Here is a 15,227-nt window from a genome sequence, read left to right as displayed (position 1 = left end):
CTCTTGTTAGTGTGGTGGGAAGATATGACGTCTGGTCTCATTGGGTCATTTTACTACTACTAAGTGAGAAGTTGGATCTCCATGGTGGATCATCCACAGACTAGAGTCTGAGAATGGAGCCAAACCATGGATAGAAGAGGAAAGACAAAGACAGAAGTCAGATCTTCGGTAACATTTTTTTGAGTAACTGAATCTGACTTAAATAATCCTCCTATCTGTCACATATCTTGATGCTCAAAGTAAATTTTGCTTAGAGTACTTTGAGACAAAGGGAATGTGACTATCTTTAAATAACTTGGAATACGTGGACCGTTCTTTCTTGAGTGGAACCAGTGACCAACTAGGCTTTAGAACTTCCCCAAGAGTGCACTGAGCTTCCCTTACGTATTCACTCAAAGTTGTGCCACAAGCAGGGGGATCACTTAATGCATCTGTTGTCAGTGAATTTATAATCTATTTGGAGAGGCAAGAAACATATATGCAATAATTAAGGAAACACAAAGTGCTTAGCTGCATGGTAGTGACTATCAGTATAATAAACACCTTGAAAACAGCTGTGTAAGAAACAAGAGTCAGGGAAGATGTCATGCACACAGTACCACTAGATCTTGGCTTTTGAAAGGCTGTGCATGATTTGACCACAAAGAAAGGAGCTGAGTATTTTAAGGAGGGGGAATAGAATTGTAGTGGATGGTAATGGAGAAACCAACGCACTACCCTATCATTCACTCAGTCAGCTATGGGACAAGGCCCATTCCCTACAGTGTATCCCTTGGCATCTCAGGATAATCCTGTGATGTAGACAATATTAATTCTATTTTATAAAAGAGTTGGTTTAGTTTTGCTTTGGTTTGATTTGGTTTTAATAGGCACAACGTTGCAGTAGAGATCTAACTCTGTGAATTGCATTTAAATATTCAACTCCCTGCTTAATTTTGATCAATGTAACTTTTTTTAGCTTTGCATAAATCAAAATTACTTCAAAATATGTAAGTACATTTTTTGTCTGATTTTAAAATAAATGTATGTGTGTGTGTGTGTGTGTGTGTGTGTGTTGTGTGTGTGTGTGTGTGTGTGTGTGTGTGTTCCTTAATATGTCAGCAAAATATTTCAAGCTCTAGGCTAGTGGAATAAAGATATATATGAAATTCATCTCACTCAATTCCACAAATTCTATTATGCTTCTTTGTATAATTTAAAGTTAAGAACTTTTTAAAACCCGACTTTTTCCCTCAGTAACACTAAGACATTACAAAGCCAGTGAAAGCATTAATTTATTCATCTCTGCATAGTTCTATCTGACCCTTTGATTGCAACTCTTCCACATTTTACAAGCACAGACATTTAAATGCCAAACTAAGATCTTTCAGCACAAACAGGAATTAATTTTCCTGATGTCATCTTCTCACTCTCTGTTGAAGCCAATACTGGTGAGAAGAAGTGCAAGCCTGGAATTTTGAAATAGTTTTCTGCGATAAGCCTACAAATAATTACATTAAGCAATACTCCCTTGCTCTAGTCTAGAGAGATCACATTGATGTGCTTTCTGCTCTGTCCACATCTCTATGCAACCTAGTTTCTCCCTGTTTTCAAGATTCAGTCAAATGCTTGTATATCCACAAGTCTTTGTTTTAGCTCCCTTCCTTTAATTCTACAGCAGATGGTCATAGAACACCTACTATGTGCCAGGTCTTGAGCTGGCTGCCAGGGAGATGACCATAAAGTTGGGCTTTCATTGCATTTCATCTGCACTCAGGCTTATAAAGGAGAAGCCCTGTCATCAAATAAAAGAGTCTGCAGGTCAGTTAATTAGAAGTGGTCTTTTATCAGGTATTAATAAATATTATTTGTACAATGTTTTAAAATGCATTTTAACCTAAAAAATATACACTTTATCCATCATTGAAAAAAAAAACAGATCCAAGGCTTTTTTTCTTTGAATAAGAACCTGCCAATTTGTTATCAAAGTTTCACGTTTCATACATGAATCACATATGGATTCATCCAGTTTAAAAATATCCAGTGTAATATTTAAAAAATATGTTTATTTTATAATAATTTATAATTAGCCCACAACTAAATATATGCCTCTTTGTAGTATTTAATATATTATTAAAATAGTTTAACTTTTATAAACAGATCTGGTTAGAAATTCAGCAGACTGGCTAAATACTAAATTCAAAGAATTTTAAGAACATGTAATATAGTAACCCATAAGCCTCAAGTATTCAAATTGCCTTGGACATCAGTCAGTACTTGCCGCAGAGGAAATAGAGAGGGTAGCTGCGTAGATTAGTTTGAAGTGAATTAAATAAAGGGAGTAAAGAGCGCTTCTACAGTTTTATAATTATTTTAATAACTAACTAAAATAAGTAGTCCTTACACTTCCTAAAAGTGAGATGCATGCCTCATATTACTTTTAACCTGTTATCTCCTGACAGTGTTTTATTTATCATATGTGATCAGGAAGTACTAAACGAATGATGAACAAAGTAACTAACTGAAGAACACCTTGGTTAATGAGAGAAACATTAGATTTTATACCATATTTAATAGGAATTCTTAATGTAAATTGGCAAGCTTCCTTGCTGTATAATGCTGTATAAATGATCCTATAGAGTTATGTATAATGCTTTGCAATTACAAAGCCATTTTCACATACTTTAATCTCATTTAATTATTATAAAGATTCTAAATAGAATATTTTAGTTCTTATTTATAAGCATGGAAACTAGCTCAGAAACGTACCCTAGTCCATGTAGTTTGCAGAGATGGCATCAGAACTCTGGGTATCTGTCTCCTCGTCCAGAATTCTCCCAGGTCTCCCTCTTTAGCTAGAAAGATGCATCCTTCGAGTAAACGCTATAGTACTGGAGTGCTGATTGCAACTTCCTAATGTCACCATTGTACAGAGAATTCTAGCAGGTATGGTTTCATGTCAGGCATGGGATTTCAATCCTAGAGTGATAGATCTCAAGAAGAGCTCAATATCAATACTCTCTTTGACTATGCCCTATTATATTCTCCCAGGCCACAATGAGAAACTACTGTGGAACTGATGGTGGATCAAAGGTTGCCTGTAGCATCAAAAGACTATCATATCTAGAGATCAGAATTGTCTGGATGCAAAGCTCATTCCTGGCACTTCCATGGGAGAGAAATGCAAAAAGCAGGGGACGACAAGCAGAAACTTTACAGCATCTCACTCACTGGGCCTTATGCTGACACAGCTACAGAAACATCACTTTGGCTGAGTTTTTAGTGAAGGCTCCCCAAGCAAACTCCATTTCTCAGAGTGTGACTGGCAGCTGGTCTCTGCAGACACCTCTCTCCCACCAGCTTCTGTCTGGGAGGCACTAGGCATTGCAGGCATGGGGGCGAGCATCCCTACTGTCAGAAAGAGGGGTGGGTGGAGGTAGGCACCTCACAAACATAAGCCCCTGGAGCAGTCACAATTAAGAACTACAATAGCTCTTAAACCGGTTAATGACTATACAGATACTCTCCAATTATATTCCAAAGGTATACTAAGGTATTTAAAAAATTTGAGATATTTTTAAGATAATAGTTTCTTCATTCAGGAAGAAAAAAGAGTGAGGATGACATACTGTACTATTGAAGCATGTATGCATTGATGTGCTCTGGTGCAGTAAAAAGTATGGATTTCTGTGCATAATGCTTCATTAGGCTTGTCACAGAGATTCATGTAAAATTATTTAAAATTCACTTAGATACAGCTCATTGTCATCCCATTAGACTGTCAGCTGCTCAAGGGCAAGAACCATGTCTAATTTATCGTCTTGGACCCTATTAATGGTGCTGAAACATAGGAGGTCCTGAATGAATCACAATGAAATGAACTTAGCTGATATCAAAGAGAGGAGCTAGCCAAGGCTTTGGACCACTCTCGGTAGAGCGGAGCCACGGTGCACAGATGTATACAGGCAGGCTTTGCAATCTGAACTGAGGATGACCCACTCATTAGACCTGTGACCTTGGGCAACTTACACCTCCTTTCTGAGCCTCTATTTTTTTCATTTGTTAAATGGGCTGTATTAACACCCGTTGCATGGGGTCATTGAGAGAGTTAAATAACATTGACACTATTTACTATTTCAATAGCAAAAAATATCTTTAATTTTTTTTTTTAATGAAGTGAGGTACATTTTCTTTAGAGCAATAAAAATCCTGAGCCAGTTAAAAGAAAACAATGAAGAAACCATTTTTTTTTTCTGTCCAGTATGCTTTGTGTGGGTTTGCCCACTAATTTGCATGCATTCTGTACTGAGTCTCTGACTATTCTGAGAGTTGCTGAAATTCAACAGTAAGCCTCTAAAACAAAAGGAAACTGACACATTCAGGTGCCTCTGAGGCGACCTTTAACATGTTTCTTTTCATTAATTAACATATGGTGAAGGAAGAGATTGAAACTGGAGCAGCACTTTTGAACCTGCCTTGGGCAAACACTAGTAGCATTTTGGCATGTGCCTTTTAGGCTTGCTGGTCTCGGATTACAGTGGTTTTAAAGTACATCATAACTGCAGAATCATTTATCCCCCCTCCCCCCATCTCTTCACCCCTCCCCCTCACTCAAGGCATCCTCATAAAGGAAACTTACAGAGCAGAATGTTTAAGAACCTGGTTTGCTCTGATTTCGGACCCTCTATTTCTCTGACTGAATGTCAGGGCTTGGACTAGGTACCTAATTTCCTTTGAGTTTCTTCTCTCTCAAAGAAGGTAATAATCATATCTACTTGGAGGTTTTTATGTGGATTAAGAGATTACTTTATAGAAATTGCCATGTGCAGTTTGTTCTGCAATTTGCTTTCAATAAATAAATCATGTATTCATTATTTCATTGACTAACAGTATTACCTTAAAATAAACAGCAATTATCCCGAGAGAAATGTTCAATGAGGCCATCAGTTTTAAAGAACTAAGCATTTGCTTCTCTCATCCCAACTAGAACAGAGCCTAGCACTCATGCAAAGTTTGGTAATGCTTCTTGCATCCCCTCTTAGAGGCAAGAGACTGCACTCAATGTGTCAAAATGAAAGCATACTTCTCTTAAAATGTGTTTCTAAAACTCTACATTCCTCATGTAAAGATTTAACGTTTCAGTCCCAGAAAAGTTAAAGGACTGAGATTAGCCCTGCTCAGCTCTCTTGCAAACCCCTAGGGACTTCAAAGCTGTCAAATGCTACAGGTTCCTTCTTGGTATTAGATGACAATGCATTAGTCCTAGGGACCTGCAGAATCCATTCTTCCGTCTCCCTCTGTATGTAACTTTATTTATCCTTTCATTTCCAAATTTAGCCTTGATTTTTTAAAAAATAGCAATCCCCTCGCCCAAGAATAGCAAAAAAATATCAGAAGTTTACCTTTTGTGTTGCTTTAATAATTCCTCTGATTGTTATCAAATTGTTATTCTCATGAAGTGCTAATGACAAAATCTGATCACGGAACCCAAGAGTGAGAAGCAGAACCTGCGTCACACTCCCAGGCTTGCTCCTTCTGGAGCTGGAATAAGTGATTCATTTTTTTTTTCATGTCTTCATTTCCTTACTGACACAAATATTAGTGTGTGTGTGTGTGTGTGTGTGTGTGTGTGTGTGTCAGTACACTACATACACTAATAATATTTGTGTCAGTACACTACATACACTAATAAAGAGCTAATATGCTAATGGTCAGGACACCGTAACGTGTAACGACCGGACCATTAGAGTATTAGCTCTTTATTAGCTCCTATCAACAGGAGGCTGCCTGCGTGAGCTGTGGGGTGTTGGGGTGTTGCTCCAGAGACGGGGCAGAAGTGGGGAGGCGCCCGGAGGAGGTGGGACCATCCCAAACCAGGGAGGGTGGGGGTGAGAGCCCGTAGCGCCCCCTTCACCAGTCCTTCACCACCCACCACTCGCACTCAGAGCGCCCCACTGCCCATCTGCCAGTTGAAGGAGCACAGTGCAGCAAGCGGGAGGCTTCCATGCTCTCCTCTAGCACCATGACACAGCGGAGCCGCCACTTTGCTCAGGAGACAGGGCAGAAGCAGAGAGGTGCCTGGAGAAGGCGGGACCAGCCCACCAGCCCGAGGCGAATTGAGGGACTGAGGGTGGGGCTTGAAGCAGCCAGAGAAGGCCAGAGCATTTGGGGGCTGGACCAGGCATGCTGGAGCTCTGCGTGGAGAGGTTCAGGTGTTAAGGCAGGGCGGCGGATGGGTGGGAAGTGCTGTGTGATTTCACTCACACTAGTGGCCCAGTGCACGAAATTCATGCACATTAAAAGGGAATTAGAGGAAATATTTTAATATTGCTATTTGCCCTTTCTCTATAATAGAAATGTCAGAGATGAAAGAAAATTAATAAAATGTATATGAAAATCTCCTTCCTGTCAGAGTCTGGGGCATGCCACAGGATCTAGAATCAAGTCCCCACCCACCATCCACACATGCTTTGAAAACGCAGAGACCCAGACCTGGCTGGCCCTACCCCCATTAGGTGAGACCCAGACCCGGCCAGCCCCATCCCCATCAGGCCCCTCCAGCGGGGGGTGCAGCCTCAGGTCCCCCAGCCCAGTGCCGGGCAGGGGGCGCAGTCTCAGGTTCCCCGTCCACCCCCGCCAGGTGGGGGGCACTGCATGAGGTCTCCCAGCCTTGCACTGGGGTGCAGGGTGCGGCCTGAGTCCCTTGTCAAACTCTGCCAGGCGGGGGGCACAGCCTGAGGTCCCCTTCAAGCCCCACTGGGCGGGAGACATTGCCTGAGGTCCTCCGTCAAACCCTGCCAGGTCAGGGGCATGGCCTGAAGTCCCCCGTCAAGCCCCACAGGGCAAGGGGCGCAGCCTGAGGTCCAAATGCCCCCCTGCCAGCCTGCTCACCCCCAACTGCCCCCCCCTTACCGGCCTGATTACCCCTAACCGCCTCTGCCTCAGCCCTGCCACCATGGCTTTGTCCAGAAGGCTGTCCAGAAGGTGTCCTAGAAGGTCTCCTGGTCTAATTAGCATATTACCCTTTTATTAGTATAGATATATCTTAAGTCTCAACTCCAAGGCTTTAGACATCAGATTTCCAGGGGCCTTATAGATAATTAGTAAAGCAATGATGATGATGATGCTTTGTTATAAAGCATTTTCACATCCATTGTCTCATTTGGCTCTCTCTACACCTGACCGAGAAAAGACGCCTGCTAACGTCATGTATACCTTACTGACAAGAAACTGATGCACCAGGGATGAAAATAATTTGATCAAGGTGATGCCAGTAAGTTAGAGGCAGGCCTGGGAGTGAAACTGGATTTTAAGAAATACTAAAACTTTTCTTTCACCACTCCATGATATTGTAACTAATGACTTAAATTTCCAAGCTACTATGGAAAGTACTAAAGCACTTGCAATTTATCCTACAGAAAGCATCAAATGCCAAGGTTTTCCAGAAAGCATAGAAGTAGACATACGTCATCTTTTTAACTCTGCTGCATGTTTACATGAATCTTGAAAAGCACCTAGCACAGTGCCTCACATAGATGTGACATGCTCAATAAAAGCTGGCTTTAACATCTACATTATCAACCTCAAGTCATTATCAACAAGACTTATCAGTGTATAGATTAATAATTAATAGTAGCAGATTTTTAGGACCAAAATATCTCCTACTACTTACTTATCCATTGGCAGCCAGTGAAATGGAAGTCCTTTTTTTAAATTAGACTAGAGGCTTGGTGCACAAAATTCGTGCACTGGAGGATGGGATTCCCTCAGCCCAGCCTGCACCCTCTTGCAGTCCAGGAATCCTCAGGGGATGTCCCTGCAGGGAGTGAGCCTAAGCCACAATTGGACATCCTTAGTGCTGCCACAGAGGCCGGAAAGGCTCCCTGCCACCGCTTCTGCGCTTGTCAGCTGTCAGCCCAGCTTGTGGCTGAGCAGTGCTCCCCCTGTGGGAGCACACTGACCACCAGGAGGCAGCTCCTGCATTGAGTGTCTGCCCCCTTGTGGTCAGTGCACATCATAGCGAACGGTCGTTCCCCCGTTTGGTGGATTTGCATATTACCCTTTTATTATATAGGATTAGTCTTACATAATGACAAGGAGACAGGGGCTTGGGGACTTAGATGATATTGTTTAATTCTAGTTTTACTAATTGGACAAAAGAAAATGTTTTAAATTATTGATAGATGAAATACTTCTATCAATAGAGAAATAATTAATTTAAAGAATGTTTCATAGAGGTAGGGTTAAAATTTTAGCTCATAGTTATGATTAAATAAAATAAAACATAAATTTTACTTGCAGCTACTCTACCTGCACTCTTTCCTCTTTCTTAGGGCTGTTAGAGACATTCAGGATTTTTTTCCATGCAAAAAGTAATAGCAATCAGGACAGACTGACCTTGCATTACTTTATGGCCATTCTTTATTAAATCGTGTTCAATTACTTTCTCCTACTGACATGAGGATGATTCTGGTTTATTGTTTCCTAGAAGTCACCACTGCCTAATATCTGTAAAATTGAATTTAGTACAGGACCAATATTTATGGGCTTGTTTTGTGTTGTAATTAATAAGCTGTCCCAGCAGTACAGCAGAGGAAACCTTGCCCATGTTTATAAAACCTGACAGTTCCTATCACCCCACAGTCATTTTCATGTTAATATTGTGTCTTCTCACCTCTTCTTCTGAAGCCAGTTTTACATAAATATGAAATCATGGCTCTAGGTCATTGACAAAGTGAAGCAGGCTTAACCCCAAACAGTCTTTTTTTAAGAGGATAATTCTCAGAGTGAGAGACATGTTATGCCTGGGCTCTATTTTCTTTGACAGGTAGTCATTCCTTTAAATGGCTGGGATGACATCCTGACATCTGATCTTGAGCTACACTTACTTAACGTGGCCAGGTAGGTGGGCCATGTGTAGCATAAAGGATTATTCTAATGGTAAATTTTGGTTATAATTTTGTAGTTCAAACTATTTGCTATCTTTTTCTACCACGTTCATACCTACAGAGGCCTTTCCTGGTGGCCCTTTGCTTGCCCCTGTGACTTGCTTTCGCAAATAGAATGCGTGTCAAGTGACACATGCCTATCATAGCAGATATTTCAAGAATCATTTTTAAAAATTATTTCTCCCTTTGACAATGAGAATGACAAGCCACAGAATGAAAAGAAATGGGGAAGAGCAATACATTACATATTAGTTTTAAACTACTGAGATTTGAGGGCTATTTGCTTAAACTGGCCAGTACTATCTAATTTTGCCTTATTTGTATACAACCAGCTTTGGATAGACGGATGATAGAAAGAAAGATATACAGACAGACAGATGGACAAATAGATGCCATAACAATACAAAGAAAACAAATTACATACCAGATAAAGATAAATGGCCAAAGGCAAGCCTTTCTGCAAATACAAATTCAGAAACAGCTCTAGCTTTCATGTCATCACTGAATTGGAAAATCAACCTGTCAGTCAGGAAAATGGGTGTCTGTTTAGTAACTTGCTCTCTGGTTTTGAACAAGGTCCTTACTGTCTATGGGTACATGTCTGCAAGATTGGTTGTATATGATAATCTCACCTGGAAAATCTCACCTGCATCATATTATAGAATTACTGTGCAAAGTTAATGAGGTGATCTATATAATAAAAACCCAGTGGTCGTGATGCCATAACAACCAAAGACTGGTCACCAGGAGGCAGTGTGTGGGTGAGGCGTGCACAGGTGGGCGGGGCCATGCGATTTCACGAGCTGGGCTTCTAGTGTTTATACAAAGGGCTTACCAATGCTGTCACATCATGTCTGTCTTATTATTGTAGAAGGGTTACATCAGTACTGTTTTTGTTTTGTTTTGTTTTGTTTTGTTTGTTTGTTTTGTTTTGTTTTGTTTTGTTTTGTTTGTTAATCCTCACCCCAGGATACTTTTCCATTGAATTTTAGGGAGAGTAGAAGAGAGAGGGAAAGACAGAGAGAAACATATCAATGTGAGAGAGACACAGCCATTGGTTGCCTCCTACATGAGCCCATCCCCAGCCGGGAAGGAGCTTGCAGCCAAGGTACTTGCCCTTGACCAGAATCCAACCTGGGTCCCTTTGGTCTGAAGGCTGATGCTCTATCCATTGAGCCAAACCAGCTAGGATAGCATCAGTACTACTTTAGTGGACTGCCAATTCACAGCATATATACTTCAGTCAAATTTATGTAATTAAGCTTTTCAAAATAAAATAATAAATTAAGGTTATGCTAATCACTGCTGATTACAAGTATTCTCTCTATTTAAGGTCAATTACTGTCCTTTCTCCTTTCGAAAGCATTGTCATAATCATTGTCCTATCCTGACCCTCTCTCAATTTCTCATTCACAGTAAATTCACTTGACATCCACTCTTGCTCCTCACACCCACAGTAGGCCTATTTTTCCTGTGCCAAATTCATTTTTCAGATCTTAACTAACTTATCAACCATCTCTATGGCAACACCCTGGGCCTCTTGCCCCCACAGTTGCCACCAAAGTTCTCTATACATGATAGATAAAATCGATCTGTTAATTTATGAGTTTCACAGAATCAGAAAACCAGAGGAAATTTCTGTTAGGAACTCATGGGGATATAGAAAACCTAAATACCCACCAGAAGTTTGCTTTTCACAGAGCTGCTAAATATAAGGAAATACAACACAACATTTCAGGGACAAAAAGAACCTTCAATTTAAATCTAGTCCGGTGTTTTATTTTGAGATGAAGAAATTAAAGGGCAAGAGAGAAAAATCACTAGTTCAAGGTCATTCACCTATATGGTAGCACAACCTCAAAGGCCACTCTTAAATTGCAGTCATAGTCTTTTGCTTTATGTCCAGCTATCTCATTTTATCAAAGAAAATGGAGAAAAGGGCTTTATTACAGAACGATAACTGTGCTAGTATTCATCTTCAAAAAAGTACAATGGGAAAAAGTGTTAATTGGCTATGCAAAACTGCTAATCAGTAATGTGCAGGAAAATTGCAACAAAGCTTTTGGTTGCTTGGATGTGGGCTAAAGAAGCAAAACACAGAGAAGGCTAGATGCACAGATGTTTGTATAGGAAACTTCAGAATTTTATATTTACTTTAAGTCCATCTTCCATGAAAATGGATCGCATAGCTAAAGAGAATGAACTTAAAATCAATTTGAATATTATATACTATACAGTTATGATAAATAAATGCAGTTTTGGAATGTAAAAATCAAGTGAGACCTAGGTCAGCCAAGTTCTGGCACTTCTCTGTAACTCACAGTATATTCTCAGGCAAGCCTTGGTTGGGCAATACATATCACATTCATCTCTTAGAGAATTGTTTCATGATAGAAACTCCCTTTACCTATCAAAGATAAAAATATTTATTTTCACAGACACATATGTTTTCCCATTTGATCTCATTATGTTTCATTTTCCCTATTGTTAGGTGGAGATATAGAGGCACATAATTTTCTAAAATAAGGAAATAGTTATTTAAGAAGAAAGACATATAGCCCTGAAAATACAACAGGAAGTTGTAGGGACTCTGGTAAACCCGAGATTGTGCCTTACCTATTGGGACAGGTGACAATTCAGCTCTGCCCAATCATTTTTCAAATGCCAGTGAAGACCCCAATGTTGACAATGGAAAGATGTTTAAAATTCCCATGTAAAATTTCTCAATTGTTCAATGTTGACTAAAATAAATAAAATTTAACTCTGTCCTTGTCTAATGATCGGTGATCTAGGCTAGAGTTAGACAATTTACTACAATCAACTTTGCCTCTTTGGAGTAATTTCATTATAAGTAAAATTAAAATTGGGCTTGATCTTAAAGATTTAGCCCTAATTTTTATTTTTCTATCAGTCTAATTTTAGTCTCTGTCACTAATCCTGGTAACAAGAAACCACCAACTAAGAAAAAGTAATTATTAGGTTGTTACAATTTCTGTCCATAATTGCATTATCTCTTATCTCTTTAACAAGTAGCTCTTACACAGCTCATGAATTACACATTTCCTTTTATATTACATAGCTCTTCACCACTTAGCAATAAATAATAGATAGAATGATGGAAAACAAGGTGTGTGATACTGTAAGTAATATGAGTGTAGGCAGATTAAAAATTGTGTTTAGAAATTATTCCAGTGAACTCAGTTTTTTAATTTGCAGCTTTCATATTATCAGCAATGTCACTTATTGTACTTCAGTATTCATAAATAAAGATATATTGCTGATAGAAAAGCACTTATGGGTAAAACAATTAGGTTTGTGGTGGGGATAGGAGAAAAACACTACTTGTTAGGATTTCTTTTTGTCATAATTCTGAAAGATGGTTTATAGCAGGAGCAGTTAATTTGGGGTGGATAAATAGGAAGATAAATGTGAATAATTATGCATTTATGATGTGATTTATATGTTAAATGTGAAGCATTGTCAATTTTTGAACAGCAAAAACACCCACATACATAAAAGTAAACAAAAAATATTATACTAAGTCATGTTTAACATATTTGTCAATCTCTTTTCCTTGAACTTTTCTGCCTTATTGAATGTACTAATTGATTTTCCAAAGGCAATAGATTATGGGAGTGGCATATGAGAGTGGTAAACAAATTCTGGTCAGTCCCAGTTTGTATGCCCAGTAAATTCTTTCCTGGGCTGTAAAAGACTGCTGTATGCTATGATCCTCATAATAGCTTCCCTTTGAAGGAAGTTAAATTAAAAAAAAATGAAAATTATGTTCCTTATTACTATTCACTGCCCATTGCAGTCTCTGACATGCTTAAATTTACATATCTCAATGCTGGAGAGCATTATTTTCTGAAAATGCAAAAATAAGATGAAGAAATTATTCAATTGTGTCAAATAGAGTAAAAGGAATGAGTTGAATACACAGCATGGTGTCTGTAGATTCGGTCTCCATCATTTCACTCACATTTCTATATTTTTAAAAAAATACTGTTTTACGTTTATTTTGGGGTAGCAGCTGGACAGGAGGGCTCTATTAGTTATATCAATCACACTGATGAATGTGTCTTTTGAACACTGCAAAATGGGATTTTTAATTGAGTTAGGAAACACCAAAAACTTGGATAAAAATTAATGTTGTTTTGATCTGGTTGGTTTTGATAGACTGTGAAAATAAGATATTAACCCTCAAAACTACTATGTAAATACAGTCATGCAAACATTTTATTGTGTTTTATTTCTGATGAGATTTCTCTTTGAAGAAAAATTTTTATACAAATACGGTGGATCCAACAGTTCATTAAGTCCAGATTTGGGTGGTAACCCATAGGTCTACTTAGCAAGTGAATGATAACATCTCATATGCAGTAAACATGTTTTGGAAAAATGAAAGAATATCATTGCTTAATTATTTCTCACTTGATCTTATTGCTATGTGTAAATATAATTGCTATTCCTATAGGTTAACATTTAGTTGATGCCTGCATGCATTTGTCATATTAAGTGCTGTTATTTCATTTCATTTGCCTCTGTAAAATTAGCTCTTATAAAGCTTAGACATAACTTTTAATTAATTAATCTTTTTACCTAATTTGGGATATGGATAAATAACTCTGCTTTATTGAATATCCTTGAACAAATTACTTAGCCCCTCTCAACTTAAATTGCTTCATCTGTCAAATGGAAAAATAGTATCTTTCTCAGAAATTTGTTGAGAGAAATAAAAATGATATCATGCATGTTTCACAGATGTTAGGAAGTTATAAAACCTATTGTCCCTTCCTAGCACACAAATGAGCTACACGTTCCAGCCCCATTTTATCTCATGGGAACATGCAGCTAGTTCTTGCCAATGGAATGTAAGCAGAAATGAAATGGGTCACCTCTGCACCAAACATTTTCCCGATTTTAATAGGACTTCTCTATGCAACCTCTCTCTATCTTCCAAGTCCTATCTCCCCAGTGGGTAATGTCAGAGCAACCTTGGAACTTAAAAATTTTATTGTGAGATTCTTAAATGTCATATATGAATATTGCAACTGAAAGAAAATAACAAAAATGTTTGGCTATATATATGGAGAGAGAGAGAGAGAGAGAGAGGGAGAGAGAAAAGGGTGCCATTCCCCCTAAATTAAAAACTTAATGGAGTTTTGCATTAGACTTGCTTTAAAAACATGTTGAAAAGTTAATGAAGGAAAACATTTCAGGAGAACATTAATTTATAAAGAAAGTCGCTCCTACATTATACATGTATTGTGTGACCTTGGTTGCATCAGAGGTTATGGATAGCTCTAAGGACAAAGACTTTAAAGGAGCATCTAGTCAAATGCATTTATTTTAAAAATAAGAAAATTTCACCCAGCTGGCATGGCTCAGTGGTTGAGCATTGACCTATGAACCAGGAGGTCATAGCTTGATTCCTGGGTTGTAGGCTCCCTCCCCAGTGGGGGGCATAAAGGAGCAGCCAATCAATGATTCTCTCTCAACATTGATGTTTCTATTTTTATCTCCCTCTCCCTTCCTCTCTGAAATAAATAAAAATATATTTTAAGAAAATAAACTTTCATCCTAAGCTTCTTCCCATGGCTGTTAGAGGCCCAACTCTCTTTATATAATTTATACATTTTCCTCTCCTGAAACCATACTCGTTTTTCTAAATTAAAGAAAATAAAACTCTATTATTATGCAGTCTTCCACTGATTTATTTTAAGATAGTATGCTGCTTCAAGTAGTTTGAAAAGTTTACTATTGACTAAAATGGTCTCACAACTTACTGTGACTCAGAAGTGCTGGAGACTCTAGGATTGACGCTGTAGTTATTTACTTATCTCTATCATTTAGTTTCCTAATTAATTTTCTTTCAACATCTTCAGTGAAAAAATTACCATTAACGTGTATCTTTTTTAAAAATTTCATTTTTCTTGCCTCTAACTAGTTCACTTCAATAATGAGTAAAAATCATCTTAATTAAAATACAGCCTGGCCTGGCTGGCATGGCTCAATGGTTGAGTGTCGACCTATGAACTTGGAGGTCACCGTTCAATTCCTGGTCAGGCATATCCCATGTTGCGGGCTCGATCCTTAGTGTGGGGTGTACAGGAGGCAACCAATCAGTGAGTCTCTCTCATTATTGATGTTTCTATCTTTCTTCCTCTCTCTCTAAAAAAAAACAACAACCAATAAACATTTTTAAAAAGAGGCTATAAGCCTCTTAATTCTTAAAAAAAAATACAGCCTGGAAGATGGGAGCTTTTTAATTTTTTCCTATTTGGAGAGTTATTTGAA

General features: G+C 38.5%; 1 protein-coding gene across 6 annotated transcripts in view; it reads right to left on the bottom strand.

The window, feature by feature from the left end:
* The window catches only part of GABRG2 (gamma-aminobutyric acid type A receptor subunit gamma2), an 87,039-nt gene that overhangs the window by 23,597 nt on the left and 48,215 nt on the right, over positions 1 to 15,227 (bottom strand). The window contains exon 7 of one of the 6 annotated variants that reach the window (XM_054717039.1): positions 7,446 to 7,450. The exons of the other annotated variants lie outside the window; for them this stretch is intronic. Coding sequence (XP_054573014.1) covers positions 7,446 to 7,450 — 5 coding nt within the window. The remainder of the gene's footprint in view (positions 1 to 7,445; positions 7,451 to 15,227) is intronic. 6 annotated transcript variants of the gene reach the window in all.

This window comes from Eptesicus fuscus, chromosome 6, assembly GCF_027574615.1.
Source record: "Eptesicus fuscus isolate TK198812 chromosome 6, DD_ASM_mEF_20220401, whole genome shotgun sequence".
Lineage (NCBI taxonomy): Eukaryota > Metazoa > Chordata > Mammalia > Chiroptera > Vespertilionidae > Eptesicus > Eptesicus fuscus.
The sequence above is the reverse complement of the archived record's forward strand: the minus strand, read 5'-3'. Positions and strand labels throughout refer to the sequence as shown.